We start from the raw sequence: 18,606 nt of genomic DNA, 5'->3' as shown, positions 1-18,606 counted from the left end.
TGAAGGTCCAGAACCCATTAATGCCGTTCTATTGCTGAGAGCAGGTGCCCAGGCCAGGCTGTGTGGGTGTGGGTGTGGGTCTCAGCTCTGTGCTTGGCTAGAAAGGGTCTCTAACTGGAGGACTGATACGACTTGAGAGGTTGTCTGTGAGCCTGACACAGGGCTCTAGTGTGGGACAGGGACCCTAAGAGGTGCTTGCCACACTAGCACACATGGCCTGGCCCCAGGGCCAAGATAATCATTGGCCCTGTGAATGGGCCTGGAGGGCCTAGGTCTGCTCTCCCCCACACTGAAAGTCTGGGCCCTGGTGCTAGCTGCCTGGATCCTCCTGCCCATCCAAGAATGTTGGTCCTCTCCTGTTCCTGCCCTAATTGTTTCCATAGCAACTGGAGGAGTCAGGCACAAAACTGCTGCCTGGAAGAACAGAGGCAAGGCTGCCCTGGGGGACTGTAGGCCTCCCAGCTCTCCTGCTCTGCTTCTAGCCGTGAGGAGGGCGCTGGTCCCCACAGGCTGCAAGCTCCTCAGGCTCCGAGCTTTTCTGTGAGGAGCCTAGCAGCAACTTGCTTCCTCTCTCCACTGTCTGTCTCAGTTTAGGAGGGTCCTTCCTACCCCCAAGCCTTAGATCCACTTTAGGAGGCACCCCCAAGCTCCAGGAAGGAGGAGAAGGGGGGGGTAGGTTGCCCACAGCCAGGAACTGCGCAGAATATAAAGCAGCTTGAGGCCTGTGTGCTGAGCCTCTCTCCTGGGGCTTATCTTGACAGGAAAGAGGACAGGTGCCTGGCCATCCTCAGGCCCAGGCAGCTGACCTTCCCACAGCAGAGAGAGGACCACAGGATATCAGCCAGAGCACGGCCCATTGGAAGAGTGGGCACCAGGCCAGGGAGACCTGGTGTGCAGTCCTGTCCCCTGCTGTGTGTCCCACATCAGGTTAGGGAACCTCTCTGAGAATCTCCTGCTCATAATGCCATGAGTTGTCAGTCCTGGCACACAGCCAAGGAAATCAAGACCCAAAGAGGTGCTGGGTGAAATCACTCATCCAGGCTTCCCTCACCCACCTCCCTAGAGAGGAAAGCAGTAAAACTGCCTTTCTCATCAGCAAAGTGGAAGGCCGCAGTGGTGCAGCTACACAAAGGAGCCCACTCTGCAGGGCCTGGTACTTGGGTACCTTGGGAACATGAGCCCATTGTTAGGTTGTGGTGCTCAGGCCCAGGTGGCTTCCCTTTCCCCCTAGACTCTCAGCCGATGGCCACAAAGATAATGTCAGCCCCCACCCTGAGTAAAATAGCTGGGTCCACCCATGTGTTAGACTTCAAAGGGAAGGTTTGGTTTCTGGACTACCAGTAGAGAACTCTGGAGTCTGGAAGGCTCCCTCTCTGCTCCATGGCTCGAGGTATCAGCCCCTAAATCCTGGTTGGCTGCTTTCTCCCTGGCAGGAGAGATCTCTACCCTCTGTGTAGAGATCCCTGCCTGCTAGCCCTCCCTTCCCCCAGAGGCAGGCCTCTTATTCCTGTCCCAGGAAGGTGGGGAGGAAGGGGGCCAAGGGACAGGATGGAGTCTCATTTGGGGCTGCTGGGAGACTGCCCAGCTTCCTGCCTCATGCAGGAAGAAAAGGAGGAAGCAGAGTGTGGGGCCCCCGTGAGTGGCCTGTCCCCAGCAGAGTGTGGGGCCCAACAGTCCCCAGCTCCCCACTCCACAAACAAAGCAAGCTGCGGAGGGTCTGGAAACCCTCAGATTCCAGGGCCTCTACACCACAGCCTCTCCCATCAATCCAGTGGGAACTCATCCTCAGACTGGCGTGACTTCCTGGGCAGAGGAACCTCTGAGGGCACATTCCTGCTTTCTCTATGGTGACAACCCTGAGCTGGCTGAGAACATGGGCTGTACTGGTGCTTCCTTGGGAGCATGTGACTCAGTGAGCCAGACTTCTCTGCAGTTCCCAGGACCAAGATGGCTCTTCTAGATCTTCTAGATCCCTCCTTCCTGTGCTTTCCCGTCCCATTCCTGTCCATTGCTCTTCTGTCTTGCCCTGTCAACTTTTCTCTCCCCATTCTCATGCTGTCTGTGTGACAGTGGGAAGCTTCATAGCCTTTCTGTGGTGTTGTCCTAGCTGCTAAAGAAGGGCCATTGCTACTAGCACCAACCATCTCCTGGGGCTTGGGGTCTATGTGGAGCCCATAGGATGCGCTCAGTTCTTCTTGGCTGAGTAATCCACTCTGTTCTTCAAAAAGCTTTCTTGAGCTGCTCCAGGCCCCTCTTGGCTCTAATGAACTCCCATATACCCTCCCCTCGACTGTCCACCCCTCCTTACTTCTCAGCCTCTTTTTTCCCCTTCATGCAATGAGCAGTAAAAGTGAATGATGGATGCTGCAGATGCTTAAGAAGGCCCACTCTGCAGGCCCCTGGGGCTCGCCCATCCACTGGCCTTCCTTCTACCTAGGCTTGGATCCCTGTTTTGTTTCCAAGTCTGAACTCCACAAGGCTGCCTGGTTTCATGGCTCCCCTGTTCCTCTTGCACATGTCCTTCAATACCCAACAGAGCTCTTAGACCCCTGGCCAGTATCTGGAAACATCTGTCATTTCTGGACAAAGGAGTTCTTTAGGTAAACAGTTGTGAGAATGGGCACCTGGAGAATGTGAAGTCCTTTTGGAATCTGTGTTGATTGACAGGTGCCATTTGTATCCACTGTAGAGCTGAACATGGCTTGGCCTAGCCTGGCCTGGCCTGACCTGGGCAGAGCCTAAGTTGTTGATCCTTTCCAAAGCCCCAGAGAATCAGGCTGAGCACTTGGGCTGGTTTCCATTTTCCTTGGCAAGGAGGTGCTGAAGCATTGCTTGTGGGCACTTCCTCAGCCTCTCTTCCTAGCAGCATGCTGGATCACTTAGCCTGTGTAGGTGATACCTCTTAACTCTCCATAGTAACAGCGTCCGATGCAGTGGCATCAAGCTATCTGCAGCAGCCCTGGCCTAGAGGCCCACCTGGTCCAGAGAGCCAAGGGGAATCCCCTTCTTCCTGTTTCCACTCTGCCTTGACTTGCCTGGAATGGCATCCTTCCCACCTGTGAGCATCACACTGGGCCACAATCAGCTTTGCATCTGTTATTTCTCCTCTCACCATATCCAGAGCTCATGGGACTCCCTAATGCCTTTGCCTCGCTCCTTGGTGTGGTGAGCCTGTTCTGACCTCCATGCCAACTCCACGGCTCCCTGGAGCTGCACTGGAAATGTACCCTGCCCTGGAACGAAGTGTTTCATGTTCTCCCAGCGCAGGTGTTCCCTGATAGCTGTTTGCATGCTTGCCTGTCACAGGAGTCCTGCCTATCTCTTCCAGAGCAGCCCTGGCTCCTCCTGGGTCCCAGAAGCATCTTCTGCCTTGTGGAGATTCTGGGGAGCACAGACCAGGGAAAACTCTTTCTGCCTACGGATCACCAGCCTGGCCACTCTTCCTCTTCTCCCTAAGCTAAGCTGTCATCTGCTTTATTACTGCTTCTTGATAAGTAGCCCTGGCATCCAGGTACAGTGTAAGCTACATCAGGGCATCTTGCCTATGTAGATGGCCAAGTGCAGAGAGCCCCTGGGTGACTAGGGCCATTGGAGGCTGGGTGACTCTTCACAACCTCCATGTTGTTCAGCAACTTCATACCAGACAACTCCGAGGAATTTAAAGTGAAGTCGAACTTCTCAGCCAGAAACACCATGATTTGGAGACAGGAACATGGCTCTTGTCTGTGACCCCATCTCAGTGTCCTTGGAATCATTTACCTAATGTGTTGCCTCCAACCCAGTCTGTCTTGGTTGAGCAGGGCCTAAAAGCTCCCTGGGGTTAAGGAAGTCAACTCTGGGTTGATGGTGATCTATTGAGGAAAAAGACCAGCTCCATTTTCCTATATGCTAGGCCCATGTACACAGGATTCCTTGCCCCACCCAGAAAGGGTGGGAAATAAAGACCAGCCCTCCCCACCATCTGCACAGTGCTCAGGCACGTTCATTGCAGTGTCAGGTGTCTGGACTCAATTTGGAAGTGAAGCCTGGGTAGTATAAAGGCAGGCCAGGAGCAGCACAGACTCACAGGGGAGCCACTGGCACCAATAATGCTGCATTCTTTTTTTTTTTTTCCTTACGGGCTGGCATGAATTTGATAACTACCATTTTGAATCAGAGTCACCAGTTTGGAATTGTTTTCCTGAGTCCTAGGTGACCAGCAAACATTTTTAGATGTAATTCTCTGTATGCAAGTAAGACTTAAGAGCTTTAGAGACATATTGAACTTCTTCCTGGGACCTGTTTTTAGTGCTTTTGATGCCTTTGAAATGCATGTTTCTATCAGTTATCCGGGTTCGTTAAAACACATTTATCACTACAAAGAAGGGTATACAAAAGTCTTGGGCCCAGTCTGGTCTGGGGCTGTTCTTTTCCAGGGTTCTTCTTAACTCTGGCCATACAGGAGGGCTCCCTCCTGGGGTGACCTTGCCTGCTGTGTGTTTCAGAGGCTCTTTCTCCTTTTCTCGCTGTAGTCAAATACTTAGAAAATTAACTGTCTTAGTAATATCTCACTGAGCCATTCTAGACTCACCGTGTTCACGCTTCCTAGACATTTCCCACAAGTGTTTTCTCCTGTGGCTTCTTCACTTGGCACAGGGTTGCATCAGTGAAGGGGTCTCTTTAGTTGCCTACTGGCTCTGAGGGGTAAGTGGAGCAGATGGCCCTGCGATTGCCTCTGCACCTTGGCCCTGTCATCTGCCTTCGCTGTAGCTTATCTCCTGACTATGGTGGTGAAGGAGGAGGGCAGCCTTTGCTTGGTGGGGAAGTTGTTCTCACTTCGCTTGACTCAGACCATACCATTTGATGAACTGGAGATCCTTTGATGGGAATCAACCTGCCCTAAGGCCTGTGTGAACAGGAGAGGCCTAGAGAAGAGGCAGAGATTCTAGAGTCCACTTCACTTTCTGACCCATAAATTTCATCTCTTAGACTAGTTCTATGATGGAAAAGATCAGAATGCAGACCAAATCTACTCTCAGAGATGTTCCCCCACAGTGTTGGTTGCACTAGCCCATACCTAACCAATTATAAGGGTATGGCTGAGGTAAATTATGGGAAAATACCCATGGCAAAATGTTTAGGGAAAAAAATTACCTCTAGTGCTCAGGAGGCTGAAGCAGGAAGATCATGAGTTCACAGCCAGCCTAGACTACATACAAAGCAAGACCCTATCTCAAAATAAATAACTTAATTAAAATAAACACCTTTTCTGAGAGGAAATCAGACTATAATTGCCTGCATGCATTATGATATCAAGTATGCAAAGAAAAGTCACAGTGAACAATAAACAGAGGCATATGCCAGGCTGCTTGTTGCAATTCCACTTTTAAATTTTCTTCTTCTTCGCATGGTTCTGCACATTGCAGATTTTCTACAGAAAGAGCACCCGTAGCTTTGGTCCCTGAGATGGCAGAGTAATAAGAGGAAGAAAAATCCTCCTCTGCATGCGATTATGGAGGCACCAGGATTTGGGAGGGTAGACCGGGGCCTGGCTCAGATCTGTGAGCCATCTGGTCCTGGAGGGTGCTGGGGGGGGGCGTGCTGTAGGGCTAAGGCTAGCGTGGGACAGGCAGAGGCAGGTGTTTACAGGAGGAGCCCACTTTGGCCAGAGTTGGAAACTTAATGCCTTCAGGGTCGTGGCAGGTGGCCTGAGTGAGCGAAGCTGTGCCCTGTGGTACGTGGGGCTGTGGCAAAGCACAGATGTCCTGCCTGTAAGAAGTGGCTGCTGTCGGGTCGCGTGGTTGTCTGTCACAGGAACCCCGTGTGGACCAGGCCTTCCATCCTTTTTGAAACAGACAAGTCTCACATTTTTCAAAAAATGGCACTTAACTGACAAGCGTTTTCAACACTGTGTGCTGCACACCACACAGGTGGACAGCTGACCAGTGAATGGTCACTGGTCCTGCCCTTCATGGAGGCATCCTCCCAGCCACCTCCCTACCCCCACACCACCCGTCCCTCCTCCCTCCACCCTGGCACAGACTGAAAGGAGTTTCCTTTTGTTATTCCTGCAGAGAATGAGCCTCCATCCCCTCTGGTGTCTGGCATTATTGACTACAACATGCCCCTCACCTCCACCTACTTGAAGCAGATGAAACTGCGAGTGATGAACTCTCAGGAGCAGGTAAGGTGTCTGTTCTCTCCCCCAGAGACCAGGAGGCTGGTTGGTTGACCTTGCCTGGCTGTGGCCAAGTCTTTCCAGGACTGGGGCCCACAGCAGCCTGTACAAACAGGGACAAATCAAAGAGACTCTTATCTGGTCATCTGGCCCCACAGCCAGCAGAGAGGGTGGGAGTGCACCCTTCTTGGGAATATTTCTGAAATCTGGAAACTCAGCCTTGCTGAGCTTTCCCCAAGGACCTTCAAGGGAAGGTTGCTCCAGAGCCGCAGACCTCACAGACCTTGACTCTCAGGCCCTCCCCTCTGTCTGTTGCACCGCTGGCTGCTTGCCTGTGGCCTCTGTCATTCTTGGGTCCTAGACAGGCCAGGAAGATGGGCCTTGGACAGTGGCCCAGGCTAGATAAGGCCTTGGGGCTCCCTGGTTGTCCAAGACTCCCAGATGCCATTTGCCAAGGGACATCAGGCACCATGAACACAAGCTCTGAAACACTCCCCCCTCACTTGTGTCCCCGCTAACAAAGCAAATAGCCTGTCTTTCAAAGAATATCTGGGTGAGCACTGTCCTCTCCCTCTGCTGCCACCAAAATCAGGGCACTCCTTCCTCATCTTGTCTGGAGTGCCCCCACCTTTGCTGATATCAAGTCCCCGACGCTTGACTAAAGGAAGGGGAATCCGGGTCAGAGCGCTGGGTCCATGCTGTCTTGCGCTGCAAGCTTCCTTGACAGCGTGAGCGTGTGTGTGTGTGTGTGTGTGTGTGTGTGTGTGTGTGTGTGTGTGTGTGTGTGTGTGTGTGTGTGTAAGATGGGTAAAAGCGGGGAGCCTCATGGCTGGGCCAGCATGTGGCAGTCTGTGGAGCAGCTGGGCCTGTGCTGCCCACTGTGTGCATTCAGCCTGTTTGACTTGATCTGCAGAGCTGCCCCCAACCCCCACAACCCCAGTTTCTAGAGGCTAAAGGAAGGAAGCCAGCTTTGCTCTGGAAGGCCAGCCTCTTGTGTCTGTGCTTCCCTCTCACCCAGCAGTACCTGTGCTAGATGGTTGCAGTCAAAGGCGGTGGGGGTGGGGGTGGGGGGTGGCTGAGAGAGGCAGGGCAGAGCCTGTATGGTTTCTGCTGTGGTGTGACAGTATCAGGAAATCTCAGCCCTCCTGCACAGATCCAGGTGACTATTGAGGAGGAATCATGGCCTTTGTTTTCCTATAACCATCCACAGTGTCACTTCTCACATATGAAAAGCCAGGCACAAAACACAGATAGCTGAGAGCAGTGCACATGGCCTCTCCTCTCCTGGGGCAGGCAGCTGGATCTGGGTCACTGCTGGAGCCAGTGTGGTCAGTGTGGTGTGTGCAGATGTGACCTCTCTCCCATGCTCCTGTCAGGGTTTATTTGCTCTTAAAAATCTTACTATAGTTTTCCTTGCGTTGGTAGATGGGGGGGGATTAATAAAGATGGGGCCCTCCCTGTGAGCCAAGCTCTAGGGATTAGTAAATGGGACAAGGGGTGCTTGTCCTCCAGGATATGTGGATATAGGTACTCGGTGTCCAGCGGAGGGTCTGCGCCAGAGTCAGGGAAGGCTTGCTATAGCAAACGATGCCTCAGAAGATGTTAGATATGAAAGAAAGCAAAGTTCTAGACATAGGGAAAAACCTCTGCAAAGGCACCAGGGTCATGAGAGGACAGGACCTGTGTGAGACAGAACGTGAGAAATTGCAATGCTGATGGAAAAGGGGAAACTCGCAGCACGAGCATTGGGCAAGTATCTCGTGGACCAAAACCCATGGACTGAGTGTCCTGGCCAGACTCAAGCTACTCCCACAACAAGACTGCCAGAGTCATTGTCCCCAAGTATTCTGGGAGTCTGGCTGCAGCTGGGGCTGGGAAAACTCATCATAGCCAGTTTCCCCTGTACTGGCAGGTGAAGCAATAGCAATAGCCCGCATTTCCTTGGGCCTCCTTCCTGTCAATCTCCAGTGCCCCCACCTCTGCCCTCCAGGAACGGCAAGGAGCTTCAAGGCCTTGGTCTTTCAGGCAGCAGGCAGCACTATTGTCCCTGCTTTATGGCTGGCACAGGGAAAACAAGAAATCACTCTGCTTACCCAATTGTTTATCTACAGCAGCAAGGGATGGGCCAAGGACCAGAAGTCTCTGATGCCCCTGCTTGAGTTGTAACTGAAAATATATATCTTTGCATCAGTAGCCTTTTCCTTCCAAAGTGAAGGCAGAGCAGGATCCTCCTTAGGGCAAGGGATGTCCTCTCATCCAAAGCCTACCTTGGCCTTGTCACTTTCCACATCCCAAGACAGAGTTTCACTCCATCACTCTGACCACAGAGTGACACCTGTAGTGTTTGCAAGCTGCTAATGCAAGCTACATGGAGCGCAAAATCAGTCCCCAATAACCAGGGGCCTGGATAGAAAATGTCAGGGTAGTCACACACTTGGGAGAAGCAACTGCCCAATCATTCCTTTCGGGGATTCCAACATTGCACGCCCAGGAGACAATGGGGAGGCAGGGTGATGCGTGCACACCTCACCTTGTTCTGAGCAGACAGGAGAGCAGCGTGGGCTTTTCTTGCAGCTGGTCAGTCATGTTGTTTGATTCAAGTTAATATGCTGGGAACTTAGTCTTTCTCCATGTCAGATATGGAAACCTAATACCAGGGGCTGACACCTGGCACACCCTCCCCCCTTCAACACACACAAAAGAAAACTCCAATGATAATATTAACATAAAGGAAAGAGATTCTTCTTGAGGTCTGATTCAGTGCAGCAAATATTTTTAGTCCACTCAATATACAAGATGATATGGAGTTGAATGGCACTCTCTCTACAGAGACCTCCCCAAAGACCATGACTCCCGGAGTTGTCATCAAAGTGGCCACAGTGAGCTGAAAATGTAGGGTGTAGTGTCCTACAAGAAGTTTTATTTCAGCCGGGCGTTGGTGGCGCACGCCTTTAATCCCAGCACTCGGGAGGCAGAAGCAGGCAGATCTCTGAGTTCGAGACCAGCCTGGACTACCAAGCGAGTTCCAGTACAGCCTCCAAAGCCACAGAGAAACCCTGTCTCGAAAAAACAAAAACAAAAGAAAAAAAAAAAAGAAGTTTTATTTCCTTCCAGGTGTAGTGGCCCATGCCTGTAATCTTGGCACTTCGAAGGCAGAGGCAGAAAGATTCCAAGTTCAAGGCCAGCCTGGGTTAAAAAACTCAAAACAAGAGGATTTTGCTTATCAGGGTCTCTTTTCTAGACATACAGAACTGAAGCCACACTTGGTTGTACAGATGATAAATTTATCTTCTTAGAGTAGGGAAAGTGGTGAGCTGTGAGCTCTCAGGGAACAGCTGAGAGCTTTCCAGGAGAAGGTCAGGTCTCAGGAAGGGATGCAGGCTGCACTGTGGGCCTGTGTCAATCAGTAGGAACCACCTGACCTGTCCCTTTCCAAGTCCCCTTCTTGAGGGTGCTCTGGGCACTGAGAACTGCACCATATCTCTTTGTCACAGAATCACCCATCTACCTTTTCTCTTTTTTTCATTCTTTTGTAATAACACACAGACTCTGTAGAAAAATCAGTAGCAAGAATAAGACAAAACAAAACACCCCCCAAAAGCACAAGAGCAAGAGGACAGTAATAAAGAGCCCATCATCCCCACCCGGCCCCCACCCACTTCCGTCCATCTTCAGGAGCACCGTGCTAGCTTTGCCTGGAAACAAGGGATGCCTTAAGAAGGGAAATTAGAGCCAGCCACACACGCACACCTTTAAATCCAGCACTCAGGAGGCAGAAACAGGAGGATCCCTGTGAGTTTGAGGCCAGCTTGGTCTACAGAGTGAGTTCCAGGACAGCCAGAGCTACACAGAGAAACCCTGTTTCAAAAAAACAAAAAAGGAAAATTAGGAAGCAGTGAGGGCGGGGGCACCAATAGACATCACTTCTATCTCCACAAGAGTTCCATGTACCTTCAATGTCGCTGTTGTCCTGTTTGCTCCTGAGAGGCAGTGCTTGACAGGAGAGCCCACTATGGAAGTCACAATTGGAAGCAGGGCCACCTTGCCCCGCCCCATGCGAACTTCACTTCCTAGAAGCAGAAGAGGAGCCCTGCTCTGCCCTCAGTCTCCTCATCCCAGATGTTCTGTCCAGAGAGAGACTATCTGCACCTGTCTCTCTTCCCAGCAGTGCTAATATCTCCTAATGGTTTGACTGTTCTCAGAGCTGCATGAAGTGGTGCGAGCTCCATTGTTCATGCAACCATCTTGCCTTCCTTAACTTTTGCCTGCCTCTTTCATCCGCCTGGTGCAGAGCACTCTCTGAGTGTTGGGGATGGGTGGTCAGGGCAGGCCTACCTTGCTATTGGCATTGTTCCCAGGCAGGGTTCCAGACCACCACCCCTTCTTCACCCTTCTCTCCTCCATTGTTCATTAGTCACTTGAAAGTCAAAGAATACACTTTCCTCATAGGTTTTGCTTGTTTGTTTGGTTTGTTTTTTTTTTTGTTTTTGTTTTTGTTTTGTTGAGACAGGGTTTCTCTGTAACAGTCCTGGCTGTCCTGGAACTTACTCTGTAGAACTTACTCAAACTCAGAGATCCACCTGTCTCTGACTCCCAAGTGCTGGAATTAAAGATGTGTGCCACCACCACCCAGCCCCAAAAGATATTATTTTTTAAAAATGTATGTAACTTTATTTTATGTGCATTGGCATCCCCCAGAACTGGAGTTACAGGCAGTTGTGAGCTGCTATGTAGGTGCTGGGAATTGAACCTGGGACCTCTGGAAAAGCAGCCAGTGCTCTTACCCACTTAACCACTGGCCTATCTTTCCAGCCCAAGGTATTATTTTTAATTGTGGATATGTGAACATGTGTACTTGTACCTGGGAAGCCCCCCTGGAACTAGAGTTATAAGTGGTTGTGAACTACTAGCTGGGAATCAGACTTGGGTCCTCTGCAAGAGCAGTTCTTGACTACTGAGCTTTCTTCAGCCCCCCCCATATATAGATTTCTCTCTTTATTTTGTGTGTGCCTGTGGAGGGAGCATTGTGTGCCACAGCATGAGTGTGGAGGTCATAGGGCACTTGAGGACATGGTTCTCCCCTTCCACCCTGTGGATCCTTGGACTGAACTCTGGATGTCAGTCAGGCTTGGCAGCAGCTGCCTTTACCCCCTGAATCATCTTACCACCCCCACTTGTAAGGGAGCCAGGTGATATGAAACACAGCAAGCACTGGGCTGGGCACTTCAGAAGCACTTTCTTTTTTTTTAAGATTTATTTATTACGTATACAGTATTCTGTCTGCATGAATGCCTGTGGGCCAGAAGAGGGCACCAGATCTCATTACAGATGGTTATGAGCTACCATATGGTTGCTGTTAAGTGAAGTCAGTGCTTTTAAGAACTAAGCTGTCTCTCAGAGGTATGTGTCTCCCTTAAAAAAAAATATTTATGTGTGTTGGTATAAGGGTGTCAGAGCCCCCTGGAACTGGAGTTCCAGACAATTGTGAGCTTCCATGTGGGTGCTGGGAATTGAACCCAGGTCCTCTGTAAGAGCAGCCAATGCTTTTAACCTGAGCCATCTCTCAAGCTCCCTGAGTATGTCTCTTTAAAGAGCAATCTCTAGAGAGTAGAATTAGAACCTAAGCCTGTGAAGAAAATAAAAGAAATCAAAGTTGCTCAGCCCACCCAAGAGTGGGTTGGTGGGGGACCAAGAAGAGCTCCCACAACTGGGAAGCATGAAGACCAAGGCTGCAGCAGGAGCTGTGTAGAGAGCTTGCCTGGTGCCTACAGAGACCTGGCTCAGTCCTTAGGACCCCCATAAAGCACCACTGAATCTAACAGGAACAATGTACTTTCTTTTCTTTTCTTTTCTTTTTTTTTTTTTTTTTTTTTTTTGGTTTCTCTGTTTTGCTTAAGAGGCTGCCCTGGAACTCGATCTGTAGACCAGGCTGACCTTGAACTCACAGAGATCTGCCTGCCTCTGCCTCCTGAGCGCTGGGATTAAAGGCGTGCATCACCAATGCCAGGCTCTGGGCCACTCTTGTCCTCCTCCCTGGGTTCATCTGAACTGGGGTGGGGGACATGCCACTTGCTCCCAGACTTAGCTGTCCTCTCTCGCCCCATCCCTGGTCTCCTGGAAAACAGCCCTCTGTGGCCTCTGGGATTGCCCTCTTGTCCCTTGACCTGTATAAGGGGGCTTGGCTTGCTGCCTTGGGAGGCCCAGAACACCAGTGGTCATATTTTCAAGATCATAGACTCTGAAGGAGGGTTTGAGCTGCAGCAAGAAAAACAAAAGCAACTGAAATACTGGCCTTAGCCAAGGTCAGTGCCTGGATTTCTCCAGGCAAGTGTGGTCCTTGGAGTATTTCCTTTGGTGGGGTGGGGGTTATGCTGACCTGTGACCCTAGGGCAGCTTGCCCCTCAGAAGTGCCCTTGCCTTCTCTGAAGGCCTTTTATCTTTTCTATGTTTTTGTTTATTTGTCTTCATTTTCACTTTTATCAGGAGAATACATTTAAAACAATCTGTCGAAGACAGTAGACCCTGTCCCAACCTGTCCACTTTAGCTTTTATTCTCAACATAGATGGCCTCTTTTCGTTTCCTATCCCTCAACCATCTCTTCTGTATTTTCCTTCTGTTTCTAAATAATAGGTTTATACTGCTAGCACTCGTTTTATTTTATTTTTTAATTTGGACTTTCATTGTCATTGTTTAAGAATTTCTTGCCATGGGAGATGAAATTTGAAAGTCTTACACTCTCCTGTAAATACACTCATTAGTTCTTCTCCATCCCTCAGTTTACCTGTGTCTCTCTGTTTAGATAAATCACTGTTCATTGTTTACATTAGTACTGTACAAGAGTACTTGTAGCTGACCCAGTTAGCATGTCATGATTGCATTGGCTACCCTTGGATTTCCCAGAGCTGGCCACTGCCTCTTTCCCTCAACCTTGGCCATGCATCTTTTGATCTTTCTTGAGTTGAGAATACTTGTCTGTTTTCTTTTTGTGGACTCAGATTCACTCTCTTTTTCTGCTGTCTTCCTTCTTTCTGTAATACCTTCTACATTTGAGTCTCAAAAAAAAAAAGAAAGAAAGAAAGAAAGAAAGGAAGGAAGGAAGGAAGGAAGGAAAGCCACATCAGCCCTGTGTTTCCTTTTAGTAATGTTTTCATGCTTGTGCTAGATTATGTTTGAGAAGAGTTTGAGATTTACAGAAAAATTGAGATGAGGGGATTCCCACGTTTCCCTCCACACTGCTAGCAGTTTCAACTGTTTGTAACATGTTACAATGACCAAACCAGAGTCAACCCTGAAACACCGATACACTGTTAACTGCAGTCAAAGTTTATTTACACTCCCTGAATCTTCACCGGCCTTTTCTGTCCAGGATACATTATTACACTGAGCTGTCCAGTGCTCCTGTGGGCTGTGGCATTTTTCTGAGATTTTCTTGGGTTGTGATAACCTTGACAGTTGTCATGAGTGCTGGTCATGTGCTGTGTGGGATTTTGGAATTTCTCTGATGTCTTTCTCAACATAAACATTAATGTTTATGGTCATTCCGAGGAAGAACACAGACAGACTTGTGCTTTTGTCACGTCATGTATCGGCTTCTGACTGTCAGCAGTATCTGATGTTGGCTCTGATGGCACCTGGCTGAGGCAGTGTCTGTGGATCTTGTCCCTAGAGTCGCCAGTTCCATTCTTGAGGAGGACAGTGAAGGACCTGATGGAGCCGTGGCTTCCCATGCAGTGCACCTTTCTGGCCTTTCCTCGTCCCCCTCCATATGGCCACCTGGCTGCTTAATTCACACTCTGTTGACAGTGCCCCTCTGTCTTGTTGGTCAAGGTTATTCCAGTTGGCGTCCCTGGGAACCCTTTCTGCTAGCTCCTGCACCCTTCCCATGTGTGCCCCTCTGGGTCTGCTTTCTTTGGTTCTCTTGGTTTGGGCTCTGGTTTGATTTCTTGGTTTGCCGTAACTCCCTGGCACTGCAACAGTCCAGTTCAATTCATCTTTCCTGTCTGCAGCTCCAGAACCAGTCATTTTTCAAGAGCCTGCTTTCTCTTCTTGGAGAGTCATACTAAAAATAAAATTGGGGTATTAAATGTGCTTGCTGTTGGAGTGTCCTCTCTTTTAGACAGAGACAAACATGTTTTCATTTTCATTTTCTTTTTGATTTTTTTGAGACAGGGTTTTTCTGTGTAGCTTTGTAGACCGGCTTCATTTAAATTTTTATTGCATTATTTATTCATTTATTTCATGTGTGCTTATGTGTATGGATATCCATGTGCTGCAACATGTATGGAGATCAGAAGACAACATTTGGGACCAGTCAGTTCTCTCTCTGCACTGTAGGTTCTCAGGATTGAACTCAGGTCACCAGAAAAGGTGTCTCTACCTTTTCATTTTTTAATATTTGATCTTTGTCTCTGTGAGTTCAAGACAGCCTAGTCTACAATGCAAGTTCCAGGACAACAGGGGCTCTTTTTTTTTTTTTTTTCTGGAGACAGGGTTTCCCTGTGTTACAGTTCTGGCTGTCCTGGAACTCATTTTATAGACCAGGCTGGCCTCAAACTCAGAGATCCGCCTGCCTCTGCCTCCCAACAAGTGCTGGGATTAAAGGCGTGCGCCACCACGTGGCTCAACTGGGGCTATTGCACAAAGAAATCCTGTCTCAGAAAAACAATTATCTTTGTTCATTTAGAGCTTACTCTAATAATACTGTACTATATAAATCTTGCTTAACCTTTTTGCCTCAATATCTTTGTATTAAGTTACCTATTTAAGGGCTGAGGCATATCTCAGTGGTAGAACACTTGCTTAGCACATGAGAGGCCCTGGGTTTCATCCCCAGTACCACAAAATGATGAGGATGAGGAGGAAGAGGAACCTATTTTCCTCACAGCCTTGAAGCTACCTTTATACCTTACCAGGTTTTTGTCTAGTCAGAATGCATCTGCGTTCAGTCCACTGGCATTTGCCACCAGCCTGTTCCTGCACCATGCTGTGTTAAATACTAAGGCTTTATAATCACAGGAATGGATGCTCTCTTGCTGACTTTCTTTTTCAGGGTTTTACTGGCTTGAAAAGAGGCTATTTGGTTCTTTAATGGATCCTCGCCTTGCTGGGGGAGGCACACCTGACTTGACTGGGTGAGAACTAGGCAATGCACTTGGCCCCAAGCAACTTGTTCACTCAGCAACTGACTGGAGTCATCAGCTAGTGCCCCCGCCATCCTGAAAATGGCTTCAGCACCACAGGCAATTTTCTTTTGTTTTTTTAAAGATTTATTTGTTTTTATTTTAGGTGTGTGAGTATTTGCCTTCATGTTTATGTATATGCGCCCTGTGTGTACAGTGTCCTCGGAGACCAGACAAGGGCACTGGGTTCCCCCAGAGCTGGAATTATAGATGGTTGTGAGTGCTCATGTGCTGGGAACTGAATCCAGGTCCTTTGTAAGAGAAGCAAGTGCTTTTAACTGCCGAGCCATCTCTCCAGCCCCACTATTGGCTTTTGGCTTTTGGCTTTTGGCTTTTTTTTGTTTTGTTTTGTTTTTTTTTTTTTTTTTTTGGTTTTTCGAGACAGGGTTTCTCTGTATTGTTTTGGAGGCTGTCCTAGAACTCGATCTGTAGACCAGGCTGGCCTTGAACTCACAGAGATCTGCCTGCCTCTGCCTCCTGAGTGCTGGGACTAAAGGCGTGCGCCACCAACGCAAGACAGAGAGAAGTGTGGGAAGCTCACTGTCAAATGTATCTGAGAGGCATCACTTTCCTGATTGATATACTATGGAATATCCTCAAGTGTTTTCTAGAAATTTGCTTTGACTTCCAAATATCCCAAGAGAATGAATGTGCTTTTACTTGGACAGTCTGGGTTCACAGAGGCCTGACCCTTCTCTCCTGCCACACCCCTGAAGCTATGTGGAAAATAATAGAAGCAGCCAGCGTCTGCCCCCTTTCTTTCATGGCCTGGGCCCAAAGGGCTGCTGTCTCTGGCAGCTCTTTAAGTCCCTGTCCAGGATGCAAGGGTTCCAAGGCAGCCTTTTAACTTCATTAACCAGGAAAAAAATGTTTACAGTACCCATAATTCCCTAGCACAGGCACCATGGCTACGTAGACCATGATCAGATATCTCACGTGCAGGCCCAGCTCATGCATGCCTCACCTGTGTCTGCAGGAAAACTGAGATGGAGACTAGGACCTACTAGCTGGGTCCCAGAGATGAAGCGAGAAGCTCTCCTCCCAGAGCTCCACTGCAAGGCAGCCCTGTAGCTCAGCCCAGCTCTGTCCCTAAGGACCAGAGTGTTCCAGCAGGGAAGGGGGCATCTTCCCTGAGCTGGGCCAGGAAGAAGCGGCTCAAACCGTCCAGATGGTCACTAAACTGAAAGCCGACCTTGTGACCCATCATTGAGACCCAATGGGAATTTGGGATCTTGTCCCCAGGCCTGGATTTTAATGCATACTGTTTTTGCACCCTTGTCCTGGTGGAAGAAAACTTCTCATCCCCATTTTTGGATATCTCTTCCTTCCATGGGGCACTGGGCTTTTTCAGGTCCTAACTGGTTTTTGTCATCTTTTTTTGAGGGCAAGACCTTCCTATAAAGGCGCCTAAATGCCGTCACTGAATACAGTGCCTGTGGCTCCCACACTCCTGTGGGGCCCAGGCAGACCTGTCATCCCAGCAAGCAGGGACTCATGAGCCTGACTCCATGCCATGGGCAGAAGCCTAGGGCTTTGTAATCAGACCTGAAGGATACAGGAGGGTTTCAGCCGCCTCGGCAGCTGATGTCTGGAGATCAATTAGAGATAATGGCTCTGTGTGGACTGGAGAAGCCGAGGCCAAGCTTTTTCCTGGTTCTAACTGTGTTTACATCATTAACAGGATCACTCTCTTTTGAGGTTGGATTTGTGCTGGCTGCTTTGTTTAATGCAGAGGGACCAGTATAGACCCTTAGCAGGCTGATAGCTCTGCCACCCCCATTCAGATGGAGAGAATGGCCCCCAGGCCCCTCCCCCCATGACACTGCCACTGTTGTGTGTGCATCTGAGGAAATCACTTCCTTAATTCACTCTGAAGTCATTTGTTCCTAATAAGTGCTGGGAGCTACTGAACACCAGGGATCTGGCAGTGAAGTGCACAGAACCTATCCACCCTCCACACTGGAGGCCGGAGATGACAAACAAGTCAGGAAGAGAAGGCAGGAGAGAGCAAGACGGTCAGGGCAGAGAGTTCAAATGGAGTAAGGTGATATGCTTCTGAGGAGGAGATCTCTGAAGAGATGTGAGCCAAGCCCTGACTGGTGAGAACCAGACAGCCCTCTGGGCTTTGTTGCAGAGAAAACAGCAGGTACAAAGGCCCTGGGGTAGGATGGAGGGAATGAGAAGAGGAGGAGAAGCCTGCAAGGACAGCTCTTGAAGGGTTTGTCAGCCGGGTACAAAGTGCTGTGTGCTAACATGCTGCTTGCTACCAGAGCAGAGCAGGACTTGGCCAGGAATGATATAGCAAGTGAAGGCATCTAGTGGTTCTGGTGTTGAACATTACTACCCTTACTTTCCCCTTCTGAGGGCTGCAGCTTCTGTGTTCTAGGAGGAGCAGCAGGTCTAGACTGGGTCCCAGCACATATCAGAGCCTGGTTTTCACTGTGGAACCCCTTTTCCAAAGGAAATGGGGTGGTGGAGTCTGGGGCATTGCTGGCTGCCACCAGACAGGCATGTCACTGACAAATCCAGGCAAGGCCCAGAGCCCCACCAGCTCCTCATCTCCACCAATTTCCCGCCCCACTGCTCTTCCCCACTAACAGGACCCAAAGAGTCTTAAGTTGGGGGGGAGAAGGATGCAGTCACTTCAGACTCTTCAAGAGCACAAGAAACACTGCAGGCCTCACCAGGCTGAGGTCAGTTAAAATGATTATGAGTGTCACCCACACCTGGCTAGAACCACGCTGAGGAAGCTTGCTGTCTTCCTTGTCAGTGTATCTGAAAGTTTAGGGACTGTACACTGTTTCTCCCACCTCACAACACGGAACAAGCAAGGGGCGCCTGGCTCTGAATACTGTCTCCTACTAGTCCTTCGCTGGAGAGAAGGCACATGAGGTTGGCTTCGCAGCTGTCTGCTCCATCCCCAGACAGAAGCCCTGTGTCTCAGTCAAGAATACCAACAGCCTGTGTAGCAAAGTATGGGATTCTTCCATTCCCGAAGCCAGAGGGATGGAGGTCCTGCTGCAAGGTCTGCAGGACCCAGTGGTGTCTGGGTAATGCTGTTCAACTTTTCCTTACGCTTTGACATTTTATCCCATCCAAGGTGACAGGAGAGTGGTGCAAGGCTAGTTCAGCAAAACAAAAGCTTCCCCAGAAGGCTGCAGAGTCATGTTGCGGCCCCTCTAGGCCAAACTCCAGACATGTTGGTGCCTCTATACTCAGAAAAGAGGCTGCAAAAGAGAGGACTCTTATTTTTTTATCCTGTGTAACTG

The 18,606-nt window shown here is 49.6% G+C and overlaps 1 protein-coding gene across 3 annotated transcripts in view; it reads left to right on the top strand.

Annotated features, from left to right (window-relative positions):
* Nol4l (nucleolar protein 4 like) overlaps positions 1–18,606 on the top strand; it is a 117,350-nt gene that overhangs the window by 52,983 nt on the left and 45,761 nt on the right. For all 3 annotated transcript variants that reach the window (XM_013125242.3, XM_005086072.4, XM_040746517.1), the window contains exon 4: positions 6,054–6,163. In XM_013125242.3, the coding sequence (XP_012980696.1) occupies positions 6,054–6,163 (110 nt within the window). The remainder of the gene's footprint in view (positions 1–6,053; positions 6,164–18,606) is intronic.

Source organism: Mesocricetus auratus, unplaced genomic scaffold, assembly GCF_017639785.1.
Source record: "Mesocricetus auratus isolate SY011 unplaced genomic scaffold, BCM_Maur_2.0 Super-Scaffold_100004, whole genome shotgun sequence".
In the NCBI taxonomy this organism is placed as follows: Eukaryota; Metazoa; Chordata; class Mammalia; order Rodentia; family Cricetidae; genus Mesocricetus; species Mesocricetus auratus.
The sequence above is the reverse complement of the archived record's forward strand: the minus strand, read 5'-3'. Positions and strand labels throughout refer to the sequence as shown.